Source organism: Dermacentor silvarum, chromosome 1, assembly GCF_013339745.2.
Source record: "Dermacentor silvarum isolate Dsil-2018 chromosome 1, BIME_Dsil_1.4, whole genome shotgun sequence".
NCBI lineage: Eukaryota > Metazoa > Arthropoda > Arachnida > Ixodida > Ixodidae > Dermacentor > Dermacentor silvarum.
Genome location: NC_051154.1, coordinates 227,089,720 through 227,108,177, shown reverse-complemented (window position 1 = coordinate 227,108,177; position 18,458 = coordinate 227,089,720). Strand labels below are relative to the sequence as shown.

The 18,458-nt window shown below is 51.4% G+C and overlaps 1 protein-coding gene across 3 annotated transcripts in view; it reads left to right on the top strand.

The window, feature by feature from the left end:
- Positions 1-18,458, top strand: part of LOC119436857 (uncharacterized) — a 334,612-nt gene that overhangs the window by 155,471 nt on the left and 160,683 nt on the right. The window contains exon 1 of one of the 3 annotated variants that reach the window (XM_037703867.2): positions 979-1,152. The exons of the other annotated variants lie outside the window; for them this stretch is intronic. Within the exon in view, the coding sequence (XP_037559795.1) occupies positions 1,036-1,152 (117 nt within the window). The 5' untranslated portion in view covers positions 979-1,035. Of the gene's footprint in view, positions 1-978; positions 1,153-18,458 lie in introns of those variants that run through there. 3 annotated transcript variants of the gene reach the window in all.

Here is an 18,458-nt window from a genome sequence, read left to right as displayed (position 1 = left end):
CATCGGCGGCCTCTTTCGATGTTGTCTCTCTCATCGTCGTTTGGGTGACGCTCGCCTGTTTGGCGCGCGCGCTTCTTGCCAGTTCGGGAGCAGAGATGTAGTCTATACCGCCGTTGCCAACTCGGCTGTTTTCACCGTCGACCATCTGGGCGCGGTCGGTCGGAGTCAGCGGAGGCTCCTCGTTCCCGTCCCTCGCGTTGCGCCCGGAGAAGGGGGCACGTGCGCGTGCACCCAGCTGTGCGCGTGGAGTCGAGAGAGCGCCGCGAGGGCCTGCGCGCCCGTCCGGCCGATCGACGCTGGCCGCCGCGCTGCGCAGCGAAAGTTTCTCCCCCCACCCCCCTCTCGCGCGCCCCTCTTTCCCGTCGGCTGCGTTTGATGGCTTCCCCTCGGGCTTCCTCGTTCTCGCGCCGCGGTCCGCCACCGCCGACGAGCCAGTTCGTCAGTCGTCGTCGACGGAGGCCGGTGCAGCAGCTGCCGCGACCCGCGTTGCGTGTCCTCTCTCTGGGCCGCTGTCGTCCACGCGCGGGCCAACGCCGGTGTCGTCGACTCGGCGCGTGCGTGTTTGCCTGCTGTGCGCGCGTTGGAGGAAGCCCGCTGGCGCCGGCATTCTCTCTGTGTGTGCGTCGCACTGTGTCTTCTTCCTCCCGGCCCGCGCCGTCGTGGGTGCTTGTGTGGCTGCGGAACGAGAACGTGTCCTGGTGCTGTCTTTCCCCCCCGTCACCTCTGGCCCGGGTGAACGGAGCGCACGGTTGCGTGAGCCTCCTCGGCGCGCGCCACGCGTTTCGCGCAACTTAGAGCGGCGCGCGCGCGCACGTGAAGTGTTGTCCGTGACAAACTCGAACGTCTGCGGCGGGAACGGCGGAAGCAGCCGAGTGACGGATGACACGAGCCTTCTGAGCAAGACAGTGTGCTGCCACCAGCGACTGCGGCGCGCCCCGTGTGTGTGACGCCAGGATCAGCCGTGGGTGCCGACGCGCGTGGCTCGTCGTTCTGTGTGATGTGCTTCGCCGCGGTGGCGGAGTCCCAGCCGGAGGAATGCTGAAGGCCGCCGGCGCGGATAAGGGCCGCCGCTCTCTGCCGAGGCGCCAGCCGCCCAAGAGGGTCGCCTTCGCGGACGACGTTCTCGTCGACGGGGCCTCGGCCGCCTCCTCGGTACGTCGCGTGCTGACAGGTGGTTGCGACAGCCTGCGGCACACGCCCCCGGCGGCACGGGGCTGTGCACCGTCCCAGTGCACGGTGCACGGCCCTGTGGCACGCAGTGCGCCCACGCCGTGCTTAAAATGCAGATGCGCGCGCGCGCGCTTGTTGTTTATTTACTGTGCTCTCTCCATATATGCATGTTGAGGTTAGCTAGAGTGGATTCAACGCATTGGTAATGCGACTGGGAATATATATGGGCGTCGGTTATGCAGCTAGGAAAGTTTACCGTCATGTTTATATGACTTTTCGGCACTTCTGCCTGTGTATACGGTCTCGTGAAGCTGACACGCTTTCATGCATAATATATCGCCCCCACAGAATTTTGCGGAGCACGGGAGTCATGCAAAAAGCAACGCGTACACCCCCCCCCCCCCCCCTAAAGAAAAAAATAATAATCGTGTGAGCCTACGCGTGCCTCGCCGACTGAATGTTGCAGACTGGTCGTCTGTTTAGGCGGCCAGCGAGCGTTCGTAGCTGGGCTTCCAGGAAGTTTAACCTTTCTATGGCTCCCGCGCTCCCAATGCTTTTGTAGTCGGGTGCAAACCTTCGCGGCTCGCGAAATGGAGCAAAAAATACCCCTCCGCGCCATGTATTTCTGTTTTCACGACCGTGAAATGATGGTTGCCATTTTGGCTGAGTCCGGTATCTCAGCCTGTGCACTGCGCTGTAGAGTCAGATTTGAACGTTCGAGCGTAACCTTATAAAATTCCTGTCAACAGAATGCAGATATTTCCCGAGTATGGCGATCACGTTGACACCTGGTGGTGTACTCAACGCACACCTACCGAGGTGCGCACTTTTTGGTACGCGTGTGTAATGCGGAAGGCATTCGAGCGGATCAGAACCACACGATATCGCCAATTCTTCCTCTGACGTAACTAAGCTATATGGTCATTAAGCAATTCCGAGGTAGCAAGAGCTTTGAGGGCTCGACACGGTGCAGACGCAGTCGTTGACATTTCCAGTGGCAAGGCATGAGGCTCTCGGATAACTATTCTTTAAGGGACGTCGTCACGAAAAAAAAAAAAAAAAAAAGAGAAGGGGGGGGGGGGGCACTCAATCGGCTGAGTAATTACCACGAGCTGTTGAAGGGCCTCTTGCGGTTATGTGCTTCCCGTCCGCGGCGCTGTTGTCATTAGTCGCTGGAGGGCGCGAAAGGTTCAGGGCGATAAACCGCATGCGCGCCGACACGCGTGCTGATTAGAGGCGGTTGGCCTCTCTCTCTTGCATCACTCCCTGTCGCTGCTTTACTGTTGGATGCTTTCGCGTAGTTTAGATTACGGCGCGTCTGGTGTACACTGTGTGCACCGAAGAAGGCGCGCGCATTTTACGGTTACGTTGACGGAGCTAGGCGAAAAAAGCGCGCATGGCGTCGTACCAACAATGTCGCAGCTTGCAAAGCAGCCATCACGCAACGGTGTTGCTTTCATGTAGACGTTTCATGGAAGACTGACGATTTGTCGACTATAATGCTGTGTTTGTTCATTATGAGCGCTAAGCGCTCTCAGAAGTCACGTAAGGTCGCCGGTTGATGATTCAGCGTTTTGGAATTGCAACACGGAACACGAGAAGATGCGGCGCGTGTAATGTCCTTTTTATTGAGCCCCTGTGTTTCGCGCTGTGATTGCAAAACACGGAAGCGACGCGTTACTCGGCACTGCTTTATAGAATTTAGATAAACAGGCATAAAGTGTCTCAGCCAGCCTTTCTGAGGCACTTTATCCATGTTTATCCAACTTCTGTACCACAGTGTGCTTGCTACTTCATCTGGCGGCCGCCTTCTTCATTCAGCACTGCTTACGTTTGGGATAGCTGTTTACAGAACAGAAATATGTTGTGCTGAATGGTATATAAGAAAACAAATGGAGCAAGACGAACAGGTATATGCAGGCTCAGTGTATAATTTCTGTTGAGTAACTCGGCACAATGTGTATACGGACAACCAGAAAATGGCCGAGTTGCTGTCATGAAGCAAGCGCCCGCAATGACACATTTTCGTTGAGCTAGTTGACGGGATGTTGCAGTTATGTATGTACAGTGCGAGCAGACGTAGCTCTAAATCTCGTCCTCGCCTCCGTCACGTCTGCTCGCGCTGTATCTGTATACTTGCAAATGCCGGCAGTAGCTTTCGCAGGCTGCCAATTGTCTGTCATTCAACAATATACGAGCCACTGCTTTCGTGAATGTCGGCCAGGTATCGAGACCACGCATACGTTGGGAAACGCTATCGCTGTAACAGGAACGTTTTAGCACATACGTCGCCTGGTGGCACCTGCTCATGCGCGGCTCAACATGGCCAACGTTTCCACAAGGGGGCTTCGACTGACGAATACCCTGTGGAAGCGTTGACTCCAGAGAAATCATCCTTTCTTCGGCCACTTTCTATCGCATCATTTAGAGGTCACTTAGATAGCTGCAGCCAAGTAGACTGACGTCAATGCTTTGCGTTGCTCACTCCTTCCAAGGATTTCTCTGCCGCCGCTAGCAGTTGCAAGAACCGTGTTACGTTGGGCGCGAAATATACGCCTTTGTCGTGCGTTTGCACATTTTATGCGGCGGCGTTGGAATTCCTATATGTCACGCATTGTAGCTGTGTAATGTAAACTGTCAGCGTCCGTATATCCTGCTTGCGACTCCGTTCTTCGATGCGGGATATAAAGAGTACGTGCTCGTAAACTGTGTTTGCTGTCTTTCGATCGGATTTTCTGGTCATGGAAGACGCAGGGTCGGTGCGCGTACTCCACGGAGGTAATCCGCTAAGTTCATGAGCCGATCGTGTCGCATGGGATGTCGTAAGAACGCCTTCATATGCATGTGCACACAGATGGGCGCACAACTGCAACCCGGTGTTCATCTTCAAAAAGCATGTCTATATAGCAGGAACAAAAATTACCAGTAAAGTAACAGTAGTGCCCCCCCCCCCCCCCCACACACACACACACACACACACGCCCAACCCCACCCATACCGCGGCTCTTTTTCCAATTAGTGTATAAGGACTAGCAGCAGTCTTTTTCAACGTATTCCGACCTGCGCATGTCGCTTAATTAGCCCGCTGGCTTCTGTTTTGAGGACCGCGACACATTCGACGGAGGCGCCTGCCGCAAACACGGCGTCGCCTTATTTTTGATGAGCTATTCGCCACGTAGATAATATTGCTGCAGCGGTTTCGCATCGCTACTGTGTGGTCGCGAATTGATATACGCTGCTCTGACGGAGGAACTATAGTGTAAAAATTCATATCGCGAAGGCAGTAAGTACAACAGATCTGTAACAGTGCTAGCAAATACCCATGGCGCTAAACTGGAACAGCAGTAATTGCGATACATAGAGATAGAGCGAGAACATCCGAGTTAGACTGTGTCCTCGATTTGACCAACGATTTTTACGATGACCGCAATTTTTAAGCATACACGCGTTTTTCGGACATCGGCCGTCTAGTTCATTCTGCGGGCTGGAAGCCATTGGCGTTCGCTCTTTATTTTTATTATTATTTTTTTTTTTGCGGACCGAGTTTCTAGCGAAGTAATGCCGGCGGCTGTTAGAGCGTATGTTGCTCAAGCGGGCGGGCGCTCGCGCCAGCTGAAAGCGTAGTCATTGACCCCGCCAAGCTGCGACGCCGAATGAGCGCGTTTTCTCGTCGTTCTGTTTGTTTGCCGTCGCGCCAACCTTGCGGGAGGGGAGGGCGTTGTTTCGGCTCCTTCCGACAGACTGGTCATTTAAAGCGGAGCAATCTTCTTCCAGCCGCGGTCTTTTGCGTCTGCCTTTTGCTGTCAGGCCCCATCCACCGCGGCGGCCTCTGGCGAGAACGCGCGCGTTTCCCATTACTCGCCGGCGAGAGCGCTCGCCTCTCATTCGCAGCGTTTCCGCTAGGCACTCCTCCCCTTTTGGCTGACGATGCCACTGCCGTCGTCGAAGCAGCAGCACTCCTCGCGACTGCGGGATGCGAACCCATGCGACGTTCACCCCCCAGCCTCCTTCGCCACCGTGTGCGGCAGCTCTTTCTCTCTCTCTCTCTATCTCTCTTTGCACTCTTTCCAACCCCTATATCCCCCACTCCAGTGTAGGGTAGCAAACCGGAAATTCGGTTCTGGTTAACCTCCCTGCCTTTCCTCTCTTCCTCTCTCTCTCTCTCTCTCTCTCTCTCTGTGAGATTGCTTTCGACGCCCGATTGTCGTGTCTCGAGCAACAACCAAAGGCTTTCCTAACTCGCTATACATGGTATAGCTGCTAATTCGGTGATTTCAAACTGGGGAGAACGTTACGTAGCAGGTGCGCGTTCATATTGCCACTAATAATGACACGAGTGTACAGTGAAAACGTTACACTGCACCCGGAATGGCGCGGAAGGACACATGTATACTGTATACGCAGACGCGAAGACACAGGATAAAGCGCGGCCTGGAGCATGTGTCCGTTCGCGTCTATCAACGTTTCATGTATCATGGCAGGTACCCGCCGTGGTTGCTCAGTGGCTATGGTGTTGGGCTGCTGAGCACGAGGTCGCGGGATCGAATCCCGGCCACGGCGGCCGCATTTCGATGGGGGCGAAATGCGAAAACACCCGTGTACTTAGATTTAGGTGCACGTTAAAGAACCCCAGGTGGTCCAAATTTCCGGAGTCTCCCACTACGGCGTGCCTCATAATCAGAACTGGTTTTGGCACGTAAAACCCCATAATTTTTTTTAATCATGGCAGGCACGGACAGCACGCCTTGATTAAGCAGGAGCGTAGTTTCACTTAAAGTAATGCTTTTGTATCTTCGAGGCTGTTGTATTATATAGAGCCCGCACATTGCGCGGGGTTCGAGTATGACGTCTTACGCCGTTGCGTGACGTCACAGTGTGCTTATGACGTGACGCTCAATGGCTTCGTATGCGCGCCAGCGTCGTCTTTCTGCTTTTGCGTTTAATGTCCCGCGTTCGTGGCTCTCTCGTGTATAGCCTTTTTGTTGTGGTTGTTTTTTTCCGGCAGTTGTTTAAGTTGTTTGTTTAGAGCGTATGCACGTTCTAGCACCCGGCCCTTGGTGCCACGTTTTGTCAGTAGCCAAGGAACTGTGGTATCTGGAAACAAATTCCGCATAAAAAAAACGCAGTTTCGCAGCAGTGTTAGTAAACCGTCGATGCCTGAAGAAATAATACTCAGTGTTTTATTTTTAACGTTCTAATGTTTATTCCAGGAATGAACCGCAGATAGTTTTTCCGCTTCAAGCCGGTGAAGGTGCTGAAGTATAAATAATATTGCGTTTAAATGTGAATCAATTACAAAACAACATGGATTCGCGATTCGGCCGTCGTAATTAAAAAAAAACTGATTTGCTGTTTGAGGTTAGGTAAAGTGAAAACAAAGATTAATTTTGCAAACTTGCAACGTGGACTTCGTTAGCGTTGTCAAAAGATTTATGCTTCATAAGTTAGTACACGTCGCACCTGGTATGACTGATTTTCACGATTGTTTTATTAGCATATAAAAATTTAGGCCACGATAAAGGCCACTGACGTATATTTGTTGCATGATGATATCTAGTTATTATTTGTTTTATCACTGAGTAGTTCCGTGGAAAACAAGTCCAGCAGCGTGGGCACCTATAATGGTCTTGAGAAATTAAACCAGTCACAAGACGAAAGAGAGAGAACAGACGTCGCGCACACAATCAGCAGGGTGCCGCGTCTCTTCTCTGTCCTTTGTGTTTTGAGTGGCTTAAATTCTCAATAATATGCACCAACTGACCCAGATCGCAACTCTACTACCTATAATGGTGTACTAAAGATGAGATAGTGCTGCAGGTCCTGCGTGCGAGCTGTTCGGCAGGGCAGCATCACCCAGCCAGCAGCCACGGCTGTTTATATCGAAATCACGTTCCATTTGGCAAAAGTAGCCAGAAAAGAAGGTTCCATTTCCCTCCACACAGGGTTCAAACCAGGGTCCGCCACGTTTCAACTGTCGTGTCGTAATCGTGTGCGTTATTCTTGTCGTGGCCTTGTTAGACGGCTTCCTTCTTTCGTCGGGCCAGCCCACCGCTGTTTTGGGCAGCAGTTGCCCTCTATTCTATACCCGCTATGGTAGCTGCACTGCCGCGTTGCACAGTGCTAGCGGTGCGCGCGCCGCGGGCATTGCCTGCGCACTCGAGCGCGCCTGTGTAGCTAGCGTGGTCGGCACAAGCACCGCGTTGCGCCGAATCCGCCGTGTTCGTGTCCTCTTTGCGCCAGGGCCCATTCATCTCTCGCTTGCTTTTGCCGGCGCGCTGCGCTCGGAGCGGCCGCGTATGGTGACGCGCGGCCAGAATCGCCTCTCTTTGTGCGGACCATTAATATCTAAACCGCCGGGTCCTGATTACTTCTTTCTGTGGGCTCGCGCGGCGTGACGCGCGCTCCCCGCGCTCTTCCGATTTCCTGTGGCGTACGCGCCGGGCGCTTTCAAGAGCACCTCGCGCGCCTGCTGCTGTGGAACGGAGGAAGGGGGGCAACGTGCCCGGGCTTCTGACAAGGAAACGAGCCTTCCAGGCACCAAACATGTGTCCCGAAGGGAGGTCCTGCGATAAATCAGACGCGCAAGCAGCGCTCTTTCGCTCGCCGCGTCTCTTTAGGGAGGGCCGTGACGAATGGGCGCTGCGCCGAACGAGGAGCGAGCCTTTCGGAGCGGCTCGGCAGGGCAAGTTCACGCTTCTGTCTATATAGACCTTGTATGCATTCTCTCTCCCGTAGTTCGCGCAGATCCGATTGGGAAGATCGGGTCAGAACGCGCAAGCGGAGCGGCCTTTGCTGCGCGCTGACATGTTTGCTATATACGCAACCGAGTAAATGTTGGCAGCGATCGCGCGATGACACGCCCTCACGCTGTGCGTACATCCGCTGTACGGTTTATAGTGACGGCACTATATGGAGGGCGTGCGAGATTATGGGCGCTTGATTCGGTCAGCGCCTGTGGCTGTCGCCTTCGCAGTGCAATACGGACCTCTTGTGTTAATTTTAGCGGCTATAGATCTGTTGCCTTAGCGCGGGCTTGTAGAAGGGCCAGTATAGGGCGTAGGCTGGACGGTTAGCGTGGTAACGCTCTATACTCTGTCGTCATCATCACTCATCCCGTATTTTCTTCCCCTTCAGCTCTTACAGCATGTAGAGCGGCTGGCTATAGCTATAGAGCACACTACAGCTCAGGCCGACCTGTCTGCCTTCCCTTCAATAAAATCTCTCTTTCTCTCTGATCATCCACCGTGTCACGTTGGACACCTTTACAACTCGTAGGTGTTTCGGTTCTGAGGGAAACGGAAAATATGCTTAAAATTAAATTACGGTGTTTTACGTGCCAAAACCACGATCTGATTATGAGGCCCGCCGTAGTGGGGGACTCCGGAATAATTTGGGCCACGCAGGGGTTCTTTAACATGCACCTAAATCTAAGTAGACGGGTGTTTTCGCATTTCGCCCCCATCGAAATGCGACCGCCGTGGCCGGGATTCGATCCCGCGACCTCGTGCTTAGCAGCTAGCCCAACACCATAGCCACTAAGCAACCACGGTGGGTGGAAAGTATACTGAGAGGCTAGAAGGGTCTCAGCCCTTGGCACCCTACGTGATGATTAGGTTATATATATATATATATATATATATATATATATATATATATATATATATATATATATATATATACAGGGTGTTTCAGAGAACACTTTCAAAAATTCTTAAAAGTTGCCTGTGGCAGATAGCACAATTCTAGTTCATGAGCCGGTCTACTCGAAGAGGCGGACGTTACTTGCAGAAGAAATTGAAATGCGTAATCGAATAATTAACAGAAATTCACTAATTAAGTTTTTAACTAATTACCTGATGGCCCATATTGCAATTTACAAATTGTATCCGTGGAGTTCGCAAGGCGGATCCACTTGGAACGAATTCTCGGGATGACACCAGTTTCGAGATATTAATTCCCGAACTTTGTGGACAAATGCATTGGCGTTCCAGTTAGGTTCTTGACAAAACGTCGCTTTTTGCATTGAAGCACAAAATTAACTGGAACGCCAATGCATTTCTCCGCAAAGTTCGGGAATTATCTCGAAACTGGTGTCATCCTGAGAATTAATTTGAAGTGGAACCGCCTTGCGAACTCCATGGCTACAATTTGTAAATTGCAATACGGGCTATCCGGTTATTAGTTAAAAACTTAATCAGTGAATTTTTGTTACTTAGTCGATTATGCATTTTAATTTCTTGTGCAAGTAATGTCCGCCTCTTCGAGTAGACCAGCCCATGAACTAGAATTGATTTATCTGCCATAGCCAAGCTTAAAAAAAATTTGAAAGTGTTCGCTGAAACACCCTGTATATATATATATATATATATATATATATATATATATATATATATATCGTACGTTTATCTAGGTCAATTACCCACAGGGGACCCTGATCATGAGTTACAGCAGAATAAAATTGGGTTGGAGTGCATACGGCAGGCATTGCCAAATCCTGACTGGGAGCTTACCACTGTCGTTGAAACGGAAAGTGCACAATCGTTGCATTCTACCGGTGCTAACATGTGGGGCAGAAACTTGCAGGTTAACAAAGAAGCTCGAGAACAAGTTAAGGACCGCACAAAGAGCGATGGAACGAAAAATGTTAGGCCTAACGTTAAGAGACAGGAAGACAGCGGTGTGCATCAGGGAGCAAACGGGGATAGCCGATATTCTAGTTGACATTAAGAGAAAAAAAAAATGGAGATGGGCAGGCCATGTAATGCGTAGGATGAATAACCGGTGGACCGTTAGAGTTACAGAATGGATAGCAAGAGAACGGAAGCGCAGTCGAGGATGGCAGAAAAGCAGATGGGATGATGAAGTTAGGAAATTTGCAGGCGCAAGTTGGAATGAGCTAGCGCAAGACAGGGGTAATTGGAGATCGCAGGGAGAGGCATTCGTCCTGCAGTGGACATAAATATAGGCTGATGATATATATATAGATATATATATATAATCATGAGCACATAAAGCCAGCAGACAATGAAGCCAAGGGAAGCATCGGGGGAAATTATTAAGTGTTGCTGAAATTGGAATATAGAAAATAATGAAGAAAAGGGAAATGAAAGTGAACGAGCGGTGAGTGAGTGAGTGAAATAACTTTTATTGGAGGTCCGGCGAAGACGCGAACTCGTCGCGCACTCGGCTATAGTCCGGGTTATTTTTGTTGGTCGCGCTGAGCCCCGGATGATGATGGCACGAACAACGGCCTTCCAGTTGCTGTCTTCGAATACTATCTTGCTTAAATTTATGTGTGCTTGTTGAGGGCTAAGGTGGGGAGAGAAAAGAAAAAAAGTGAACGAAACGATAACTTGCCGCCGGCGGGAGCCGAACCCGAAACCTCCGCCTTGGTAGTGCAACGCACGCGCAATGCGGAGGTTGCGGGTCCACTTTCCATTTTCAAAAACTGCACATACACCATGCTTCATGGGGTGTATACGAGAGAGTGGTCTAACTTATTGCGGCGTCCCTCATGGTGCAGCCGGTATGTTAAATCACCCCACCCCCAGTTTATAGTTTAATGGGATGCGGAAATTTGCTCGCGAGTCGCAACCCTTATCAGATTCGTTTCAGTGCGTTGTGTCGAGGAGGCTTTTATATATATATATATATATATATATATATATATATATATATATATAGTGGGCTGGCCGACGCGGCATGGTGCAGTGGGATGGCTCGCAAGCAGCCGGATTGCGTCCCCGTTCTGCCTTGTTGTGCACGTTATTTTTGTTGGTCAATCTCGCGCTGAGCCCCGGATGATGATGGCACGAACGACGGCCTTCCGGTTGCTGTCTTCGAATACTATCTTGTTTAAATTTGTGTGCTTGTTGAGGGCTAAGGTGGGGAGAGAAAATAAAAAAAAGTGAATATTGTGATGGAACAATGCATTGTATTATCAATGGCACAAACGCGCATTTCCATCAAGAAAGAGCGCGGTCGCGGGCGCGTTGTAGCCTGATCGATTATGATGTAAGCCGCAAAACGCCGCCTTGCATCTTCAATGTAACATGGTTTAGTCGACAGCATATAGTTACATTTGGCTGACGGAGGTTAGCTTTATTGCCGTGTTTCATGCATAGTTTTCAGATGATTGTCGAAGCCACTGTCTGTGCATGCTCTCAGCCATTTCCTTGTGTCGTTTCGCATATGGGAGGGAAATCTCGCTTCACGTTCAAGCTTGCTCCAAAATCCTCCTCGTCTTGGTTCTTATTCCTTGAGTAAGCTCGAGACATTTTTTTTTTGGTCTGCTGTCGCACGCGTTTGTTTTCGCAGACAGTCACATTTAACTATGTACTGGGTTCGCGAAATTATGTCGCTTTCAGGCACGGACATGTATAGCTCGTGCGGTTAGCTTATTTTATCCGAATGTGGAGCCTCCTGCATACGCACGTTCATGGGCACATCTCAAAGACATCTCAAATTGGGGCGTCAAACTGTGGCAAATTTCTCGAGACAAGGCTGGTCCCAAGGTGACCGCCTTTGTCTCACTAAGTGTCCTTGTTCCCACTCCTATTTCCTTCGCGGGCTCTACCTTGCTTCCTCGTAACATTCGGCGCTCGGGCCTGTTTGCTGGCCGCGCAGCGGGCTTGCTTTCATTCTCACAGACATGTGTACAACACCGCGTATTACGCATACGACATTCTCGCCATCTCGGTGGCAGTCATGCGCCGGCGCAGTCACTGTGAAAGGAATTAATTGACCGGCTGCCAAATCAGTAAAACACGCCGTGCGTCCATTTGACCATATGTGCTCTTCGGTATATAGTTTGCTTTTCTCTATCTTCCTCTCTAACTCTGGATGGTACGCTTTCTTAGCCGGCGCGCGGGTTGCCTGAGCGCGCTCCTTGGCCAAATATTTGATATCTGCGACTCCGTTCTCTCTGTACTTATAATAGCGTGCCGTCCGTGTCAGTTCTGCGCATGTTCTGTGACGTCCACGCACGCGTACATATAAACTGCTCGCGCGCATCTCCTATATAGCACGGGCTTTCCGAGCGCTTCTAAAGGGGGACGTGCAGCCATGCACAGCTGTAGCGGGCCATCATCTGTTTTCTCTTCGCCGAACGAGCGCGAAGAGCCTATGTATGCATTGACCAGAATATTTTGCGATGCGATCGAGCGTCTCGGCGCCCGCAGTATACGAGCGACGAGACGGTCCGTCGTCGCCCGTGTATATTGTGTGCGGGCTGTCCGTTTCGTTTTTCGCAAACTTCCGCGGTCACATCGCTCCCTCCCCGCCATGGCTTCTGTTTAAACGAATTCTACGTCCATGACAAGCCGTATAGCCTTGAATGCGCCGATCGCTGCTGCGTATACGCTCTCAATGCGAACCTGGAGCAGAGAGAGGTGATTGTGTCGTCGCGCTGAGACGCTCGAACGCCTTCGTTAAAGCATTTCCAAAGCGACTGGAGACTTGTAGCTCAAGGCATCCCGCAGCAACCCTATATATATAACGGTAGCATGACTGTATAGTTGGCAGGGAGGGCTAGGTGAGATGTGACTCGTTCAGCGACGGGATGTGCAAGAAGTTACGCATAAATTTGAGGCACTGCTTTAATTGCTCTGCGTACATGTTTGGAGAAAGAAAGAGGGTGTCGAAATGGGGTTCCGTTCCGGGGCCCGGCCACCTCCTGTTCCGTCGAGTCACACCGAAACTTGCCGTTGCACTTCCTCGCGTCACCTTGCTCGTCTCATGAAAAATGAGAATTGTGACGGATATGTTTTTGCACTGGGGCTCGCGATGAACCATCTTTTTCTCGAGGGCAGAATGCGTATCGTATATAAATTGACGTCCGTACAGCTTCCGCGAAATTTCGGAATCTTGCTGAGGTGGCGGAATTGTGCAGCCAAGTAACCAAGTACAATTTAGTCACCAAGTACAACCGATGCATTATAGAAGTTGACACGGAATACTGGAAAGACAACCGTTTCGCGCATACGGGATGCGGTACCTGTTTTTCAGAATCCCCGGCTAGTATAGTTGTTCTTCCAGCAGTATTTGTCGTTCCAGCAGGGAAGAAAAAGAAAACGGTTTCATTGGCGTTTGTAGTTCAATGCGAGATGTGGCCCTGGGAAACAGCTTCTGATTTTAACGACTCCTTGATTCGCTAGCGGTTGTTGCGCCCACCAGGCTCGATCATCGACGAATATGCAATGCACACATGCAGCTTATGATGGAAGTGGGCCTCTTGCACATCATGCACCCTCGTTGAAAGCATGCTACTGCCTCATTCCTCGTTAGAATGGACGTGGACGCGCGCGTGTGCCGCTAGTGCGCTGCAAGTGTGAGGAGAATAATCTAGCATGTTCGGGGGCTTTTTTGTGCTTGTTACGATTTCCAGCGTGACCTTCTTCGGGCTGTTTTAAACCGACTGAACTCCATGACATTTTCAGGGGCACAGATTGCATCGAGTGTTCCGGGCTCAAAAGTTAACGCGGGCACTGCTGCAATTCGGGAAGTCGAGTGGCCTCACGTGACCTGTTTCTAAAGTGGTATCGTTTCCACGTGTGCGCCTAGCGATAGTGTTCCGGGCCCTCTCCGTCATTTCTTTCGGGTTGCCCTATATCCCTGTTACCACTGTGTAGGGTAGCAAACCGGATAGGCGCGACTGGCCGACATCTCTGTTCTTATTTTCCTCTCTCCCTCTTTCGGCCTTCATTTTCGGTGCCTTGCAAGGTACTCTGTAACGCGCTATAGCTTCAAACTTCAGGCCTTTCTTATGCTGTATGATCAGGCATCAAGCATTAACTGCGATGCCGCTCGGACCGTTAACCAGTTAGACAGAGTAAAAGAAAAGTGTGTCAAATCCGCGTCAATGGGAATCGAACGCATGCCGCATGCATGGCCCAGTTGTCCATTTCGCCCCCCCCCCCCCCTTTTTTTTTTTCTTGCAAATTTTTTCCGCCCCGGTTGCCTCAAATAAACCTTAAATTCGCAAGCCGACGCGCTTATTACCGCGCTGTACCGTGTATACTCACGCAGGCCTACACGGATATTTTCACGGTATAGTGAAGTAAACACAGAAAGCGTCACTTATATGATGGGCATTGCCAGTGTATTTTAGCACCTTTTGCCTCTACCATATAGCGCGTGCTCCTATCAGCCCAGTCGACCACAGATTATTCTGTGAGATGTGTTTGAGTACGCATGTAAACCACACAAATGTATTATTACAGAGTGCGAGCTCTTTATGTGAGCCGTGTGCTTGAATAACTATCCGGCCTTTATGTTCGTGAAACCTGCGCCCCGGCTATATCGCTCAAAGTACACAGACACTGCAAAGGGTATGTGGCTGTTTGCGGCGTAGGCAGCGTCTGTGCCGGTTCTGTCGAAGGATCACTTGACAGCGCGAAGAGAGCGAAAACGCGCCCGAAATGTTAGACATGCCAATCCCCTCAAATCGCGAGTGTCCGATTTCTGCCCTCTTTGTTCCATCGACCGGCCGCCTCCTCTGTTCACCCGATTCTTTTCCGTGCGGCGGCCTCCGAAACTGAAAACAAAAGGGGGAAGCGGAGAAAGTGTACCCACGGGCAAGACCGTTCCACATCAACCCGACTCTCGTTGCCTAAGGCGTGTTGTTGGTTTCTTCTGTTGTTACAGCGTCCCAGAGAGAAAAAAAGCACACACATATATAGAACAGCGAGATAGAAAGAGGAGCGTAAGTGAGCGTTTTATTTCGAGCCTCGAGTTGGTCTCGTTGCCCCGCTCAGAGCCGCGCCGCGAAGTCGAGAGAAAAAAAAAGGCAGTCGCGGCAAATCCGCGAAGCGCGCCGAAGAAAAAGAAAGAACGCCTGCGGTGCGTTGACTCCACGGCAGGATCCAGCTCAGTCAGTCGGCTAGCTCGAACTCGTTGGCTACGCCGTACGGCGCTCTCCACGCGGACGCTTATTTCAGCATTCCGCTCACACGACTTTTCTTCTTGCTTTCCCCTTTTCGTAAGAGTCTGTCTCTATTCCCAAAACGCTAGTTTCCCTGTGTGTGTGTGTGTGTGTGTGTGTGTGTGTGTGTGTGTGTGTGTGTGTGTGTGTGTGTGTGTGTGTGTGTGTGTGTGTGTGTGTGTGTGTGTGTGTGTCATGAGCGTGTGCGTGCGTGTGATTTTCTTTTGTTTTCTTCTTAGTGTCTTACTACGCCCTGCTTTCCGTCTGTTTTCCCCCCTTGGTGCTTGATTTGGTTGCATTTGACGGTGAAGCATTTGGCCGAGCTTTCGTCGCGGTGATCTTGCTCCGAGGTGAAGGGAGGCAGGTGCTGGCGTTTTAGCGCTCCACTTGATCTCGACGTGCCTTCCCCTCGCGGGGGCCACTTCGGTGCTGTGTTCGCGCATACCAATGACGGGAGCGTTATTTATTTCGCTAACTTCCTTAACAGAATGCACTGCGCAACGTTTGGTGCGCGATTTCTCACCTGGAGAGATGACCGCGCCTCCGACAAGGACTTCGCCTATATGCGCCCTATGCTGTAACCAGCCTATACGGATTCACAGAGCCTACTAGCACGTAACGTTGGTTTGCGCTGTTGACAAGCCTCTTGACTATAATTTCATTGAGTGTTGCGACTGGCCGTTGCTTTGTTGCCGAGCCGACCTTACGTTTGCGAGCAGGTTTGTGTTTCCGCGGCTCCAGAATTGTGCTGGAAAAATCGGTGGCATGGCTGGCGCACACGCGCTTTCGCATCATTTCAGGGCAGCTTATTTGCTTTCACCGGTTGTCCGATAATGAACGTGCGTCTTAAAAGTTTGTATACAATGCCAACCATACCTAAAAACATGAAGTGCGAGTGATTTTGATTTGTATGTACTCTTTTCTCTTTGCACCTGGATCAACCGATTTGTCGAAGTAACGCTTGAATTTTACAAAAAAAAATGTCTGCAGGCACGCAAGAATGGTTCCTGATTGGCCAGCATGGTAGATATCTATCGTGTGATCAGCTATTCTTATCGATTGTGCGTGGATGTCAGCGAATCACGAGCATGCACTATACCTACAGGTGTCGGATTGACCGCGGATTGGTTAAAACAGAAAGATGCCGCCAGGGCCCGAAGTACGTGTGTGGGTGTGTGTCCGACGTCACGCGGGAAGCATTATCAAATCACACTTTTTATGCCTATGGGCAACGCTTCGGACACAGGTCGAGCACGAAGACGGTGTTTTACAGGAATGCGGAAGGCTTGTCATACCTATGAGGAGCTTAACCTGACCGTTGTTTCGCGAGCCTTCGAAGTATTGTTAGAGGTCGTGTTTCGTATATACCAGAACTCCCCCGAGCCGTCGATTCCGTCGATAATGATTTCGTGTCGACGCGCGAAGCAATAGGTTTAGCGGCTAAAAAGGGATAAATGAAATACTCCTTCTCAGATACGGCCAAGAACTCCGAATGGTTATCAGCGTTGTCGCGCGTTGTCAACTGTTTTCAGTCGTGCACGCTGCTTTCGCCTAAACATCAGGGCCCCACTCATGTACAGTATAGAGGGCCGTGTAAGGGGGTATATTACTCGCCCCTCTTCTATACCCTCCACAGAATCCGGAGTGCCGGCGCAGCCCGCGTTCTCCTGCTATGCTCAAAGCCGCGCTCACTCTGGTCCGTTTTTATCCCCGGCGGTCGTTGAGAGTGACACGGACGGTGCCCTCTGTCCCCAGCCGGCGAGCTGAATGCGCCGTCCGGCGCTATAGCTGAATTGCCGCGAAAACGGGACTGGGAGCGCGAGCGGAGACGCCGCCCATAATCGGGGCCGCAGTGTGCTGGGGAAGGAACGAAGCGGTTGACATGTACACAGTACACACACGGCGCGGACTGCGCGCGCACGGTGAATGGGAGCAGCAACGCGTTATATAGGGGCGCTCGTTAGTCTAGAAAACTGAATGAAGAAGACTCGCCGCCGCGCGCAACGCCTCGTGGCGCCGGCGAAGGAGTCTGTCCGGGAGTCGTTTAGTTTCTTCAGCCGCCCTGCCTGCGCGTTCTCTTATCTCCATTATACGAGGAAGCAAAGAAGGGCGCCGATTACGTTCGTCCGGGGGCCTTCTCCTTGTTCGTGCCTCGGCGCATCGATACCAAAGCGGGGGGATGTTGACGTCCGGTCCGTCGTCGGCGGCGGCTTGCAACGAGAAGTGGGTCGGATTCCGAGGGGTGTGCCGGTCGCCGGATTGGGGCTATAAATTTGCCAGCGAGCCTCTCCTGGGCCCCGGGCCACGTGTAGCGACGACGACGCGGCGAGGCGTGTATATTTATACGACTCCACGGCGCGGGGCGGTTGGTTGTGTTAGAGGAGAAGAAAAAAATAATAAGTTGCGGATTATAAGTGTACAACGCGGGTGTCTCCACGCATCTGCATGCAGTCGTGCACTGAGCGGGGCCGTCGTAGCTGCCGTGCCGACGGAAGAAGAAAGCCTTGCCCGGTTTCGCTGCCTACCGCGGGTCGAATTAAATGGTGTTGCGGTGAAGAGCGTTGCTCGGGGAGAAGTGTGTCAGCCGGATCGCACGTGGCACGGATGTTGGGACGCTGTTGCTGTGGCAACGCGATCGCGTCCAAGCACGTGCGACTGGAACGAGAGAATACGCAGTTGTTTCGTTGGAGTGTTGCTCACGGTCCTGGTTGTAGTACGAACCACGCCCGAACTGAGTGAATCGACGCGTGCGTGGCCTCCATCAGGTGTTTGAGACCGCCTAAACGAATTACGAGAAAGGCAGTCGGCTATCGCATCACGCGATGCCATCACGTGTGTCATTTTAATCTGCAGCTTGAAAGGGAACACAGCAACTGTGGATGCAACTCCTGGAACGATGTACGTACGTTGATGGTATTCAACTACAGACACCAAACGCGTTAGTTTCGTCATTCTTTTTTTTTTCCCGTCGTTACATTACTGCGAATTGAATCACTCGCTAGCTCATCGTGAGTGACGATATATAATTTGCCGGCGCGCGATGGACAGTTAGTAAGATCTTCAAGGTTCCGTAGTACGGCTTCTTTTACCTTACTAAGTCTCGGTTACCACCTTCTTGTCTTCTTCAGGCAGTTGGTGCAATTTAAATGCATTTATAACACAATGTGGCATAGGCCAGGGAACAGTTCCTGCACGGTCGTGTCTTACACAGTCATGGGATTGATCGGTTGTGTTTTTACGAAAGTGAGCATACACCTGCCCTGGATGGAATAAAAACGGAAGTCATTGTAGCTTTATTTTTTTTTATTTCTTTCTTAGGTGGGGAATTCGCCGCAAGGCATATCTAGTCTAGTAGGGAAGCCTCTTC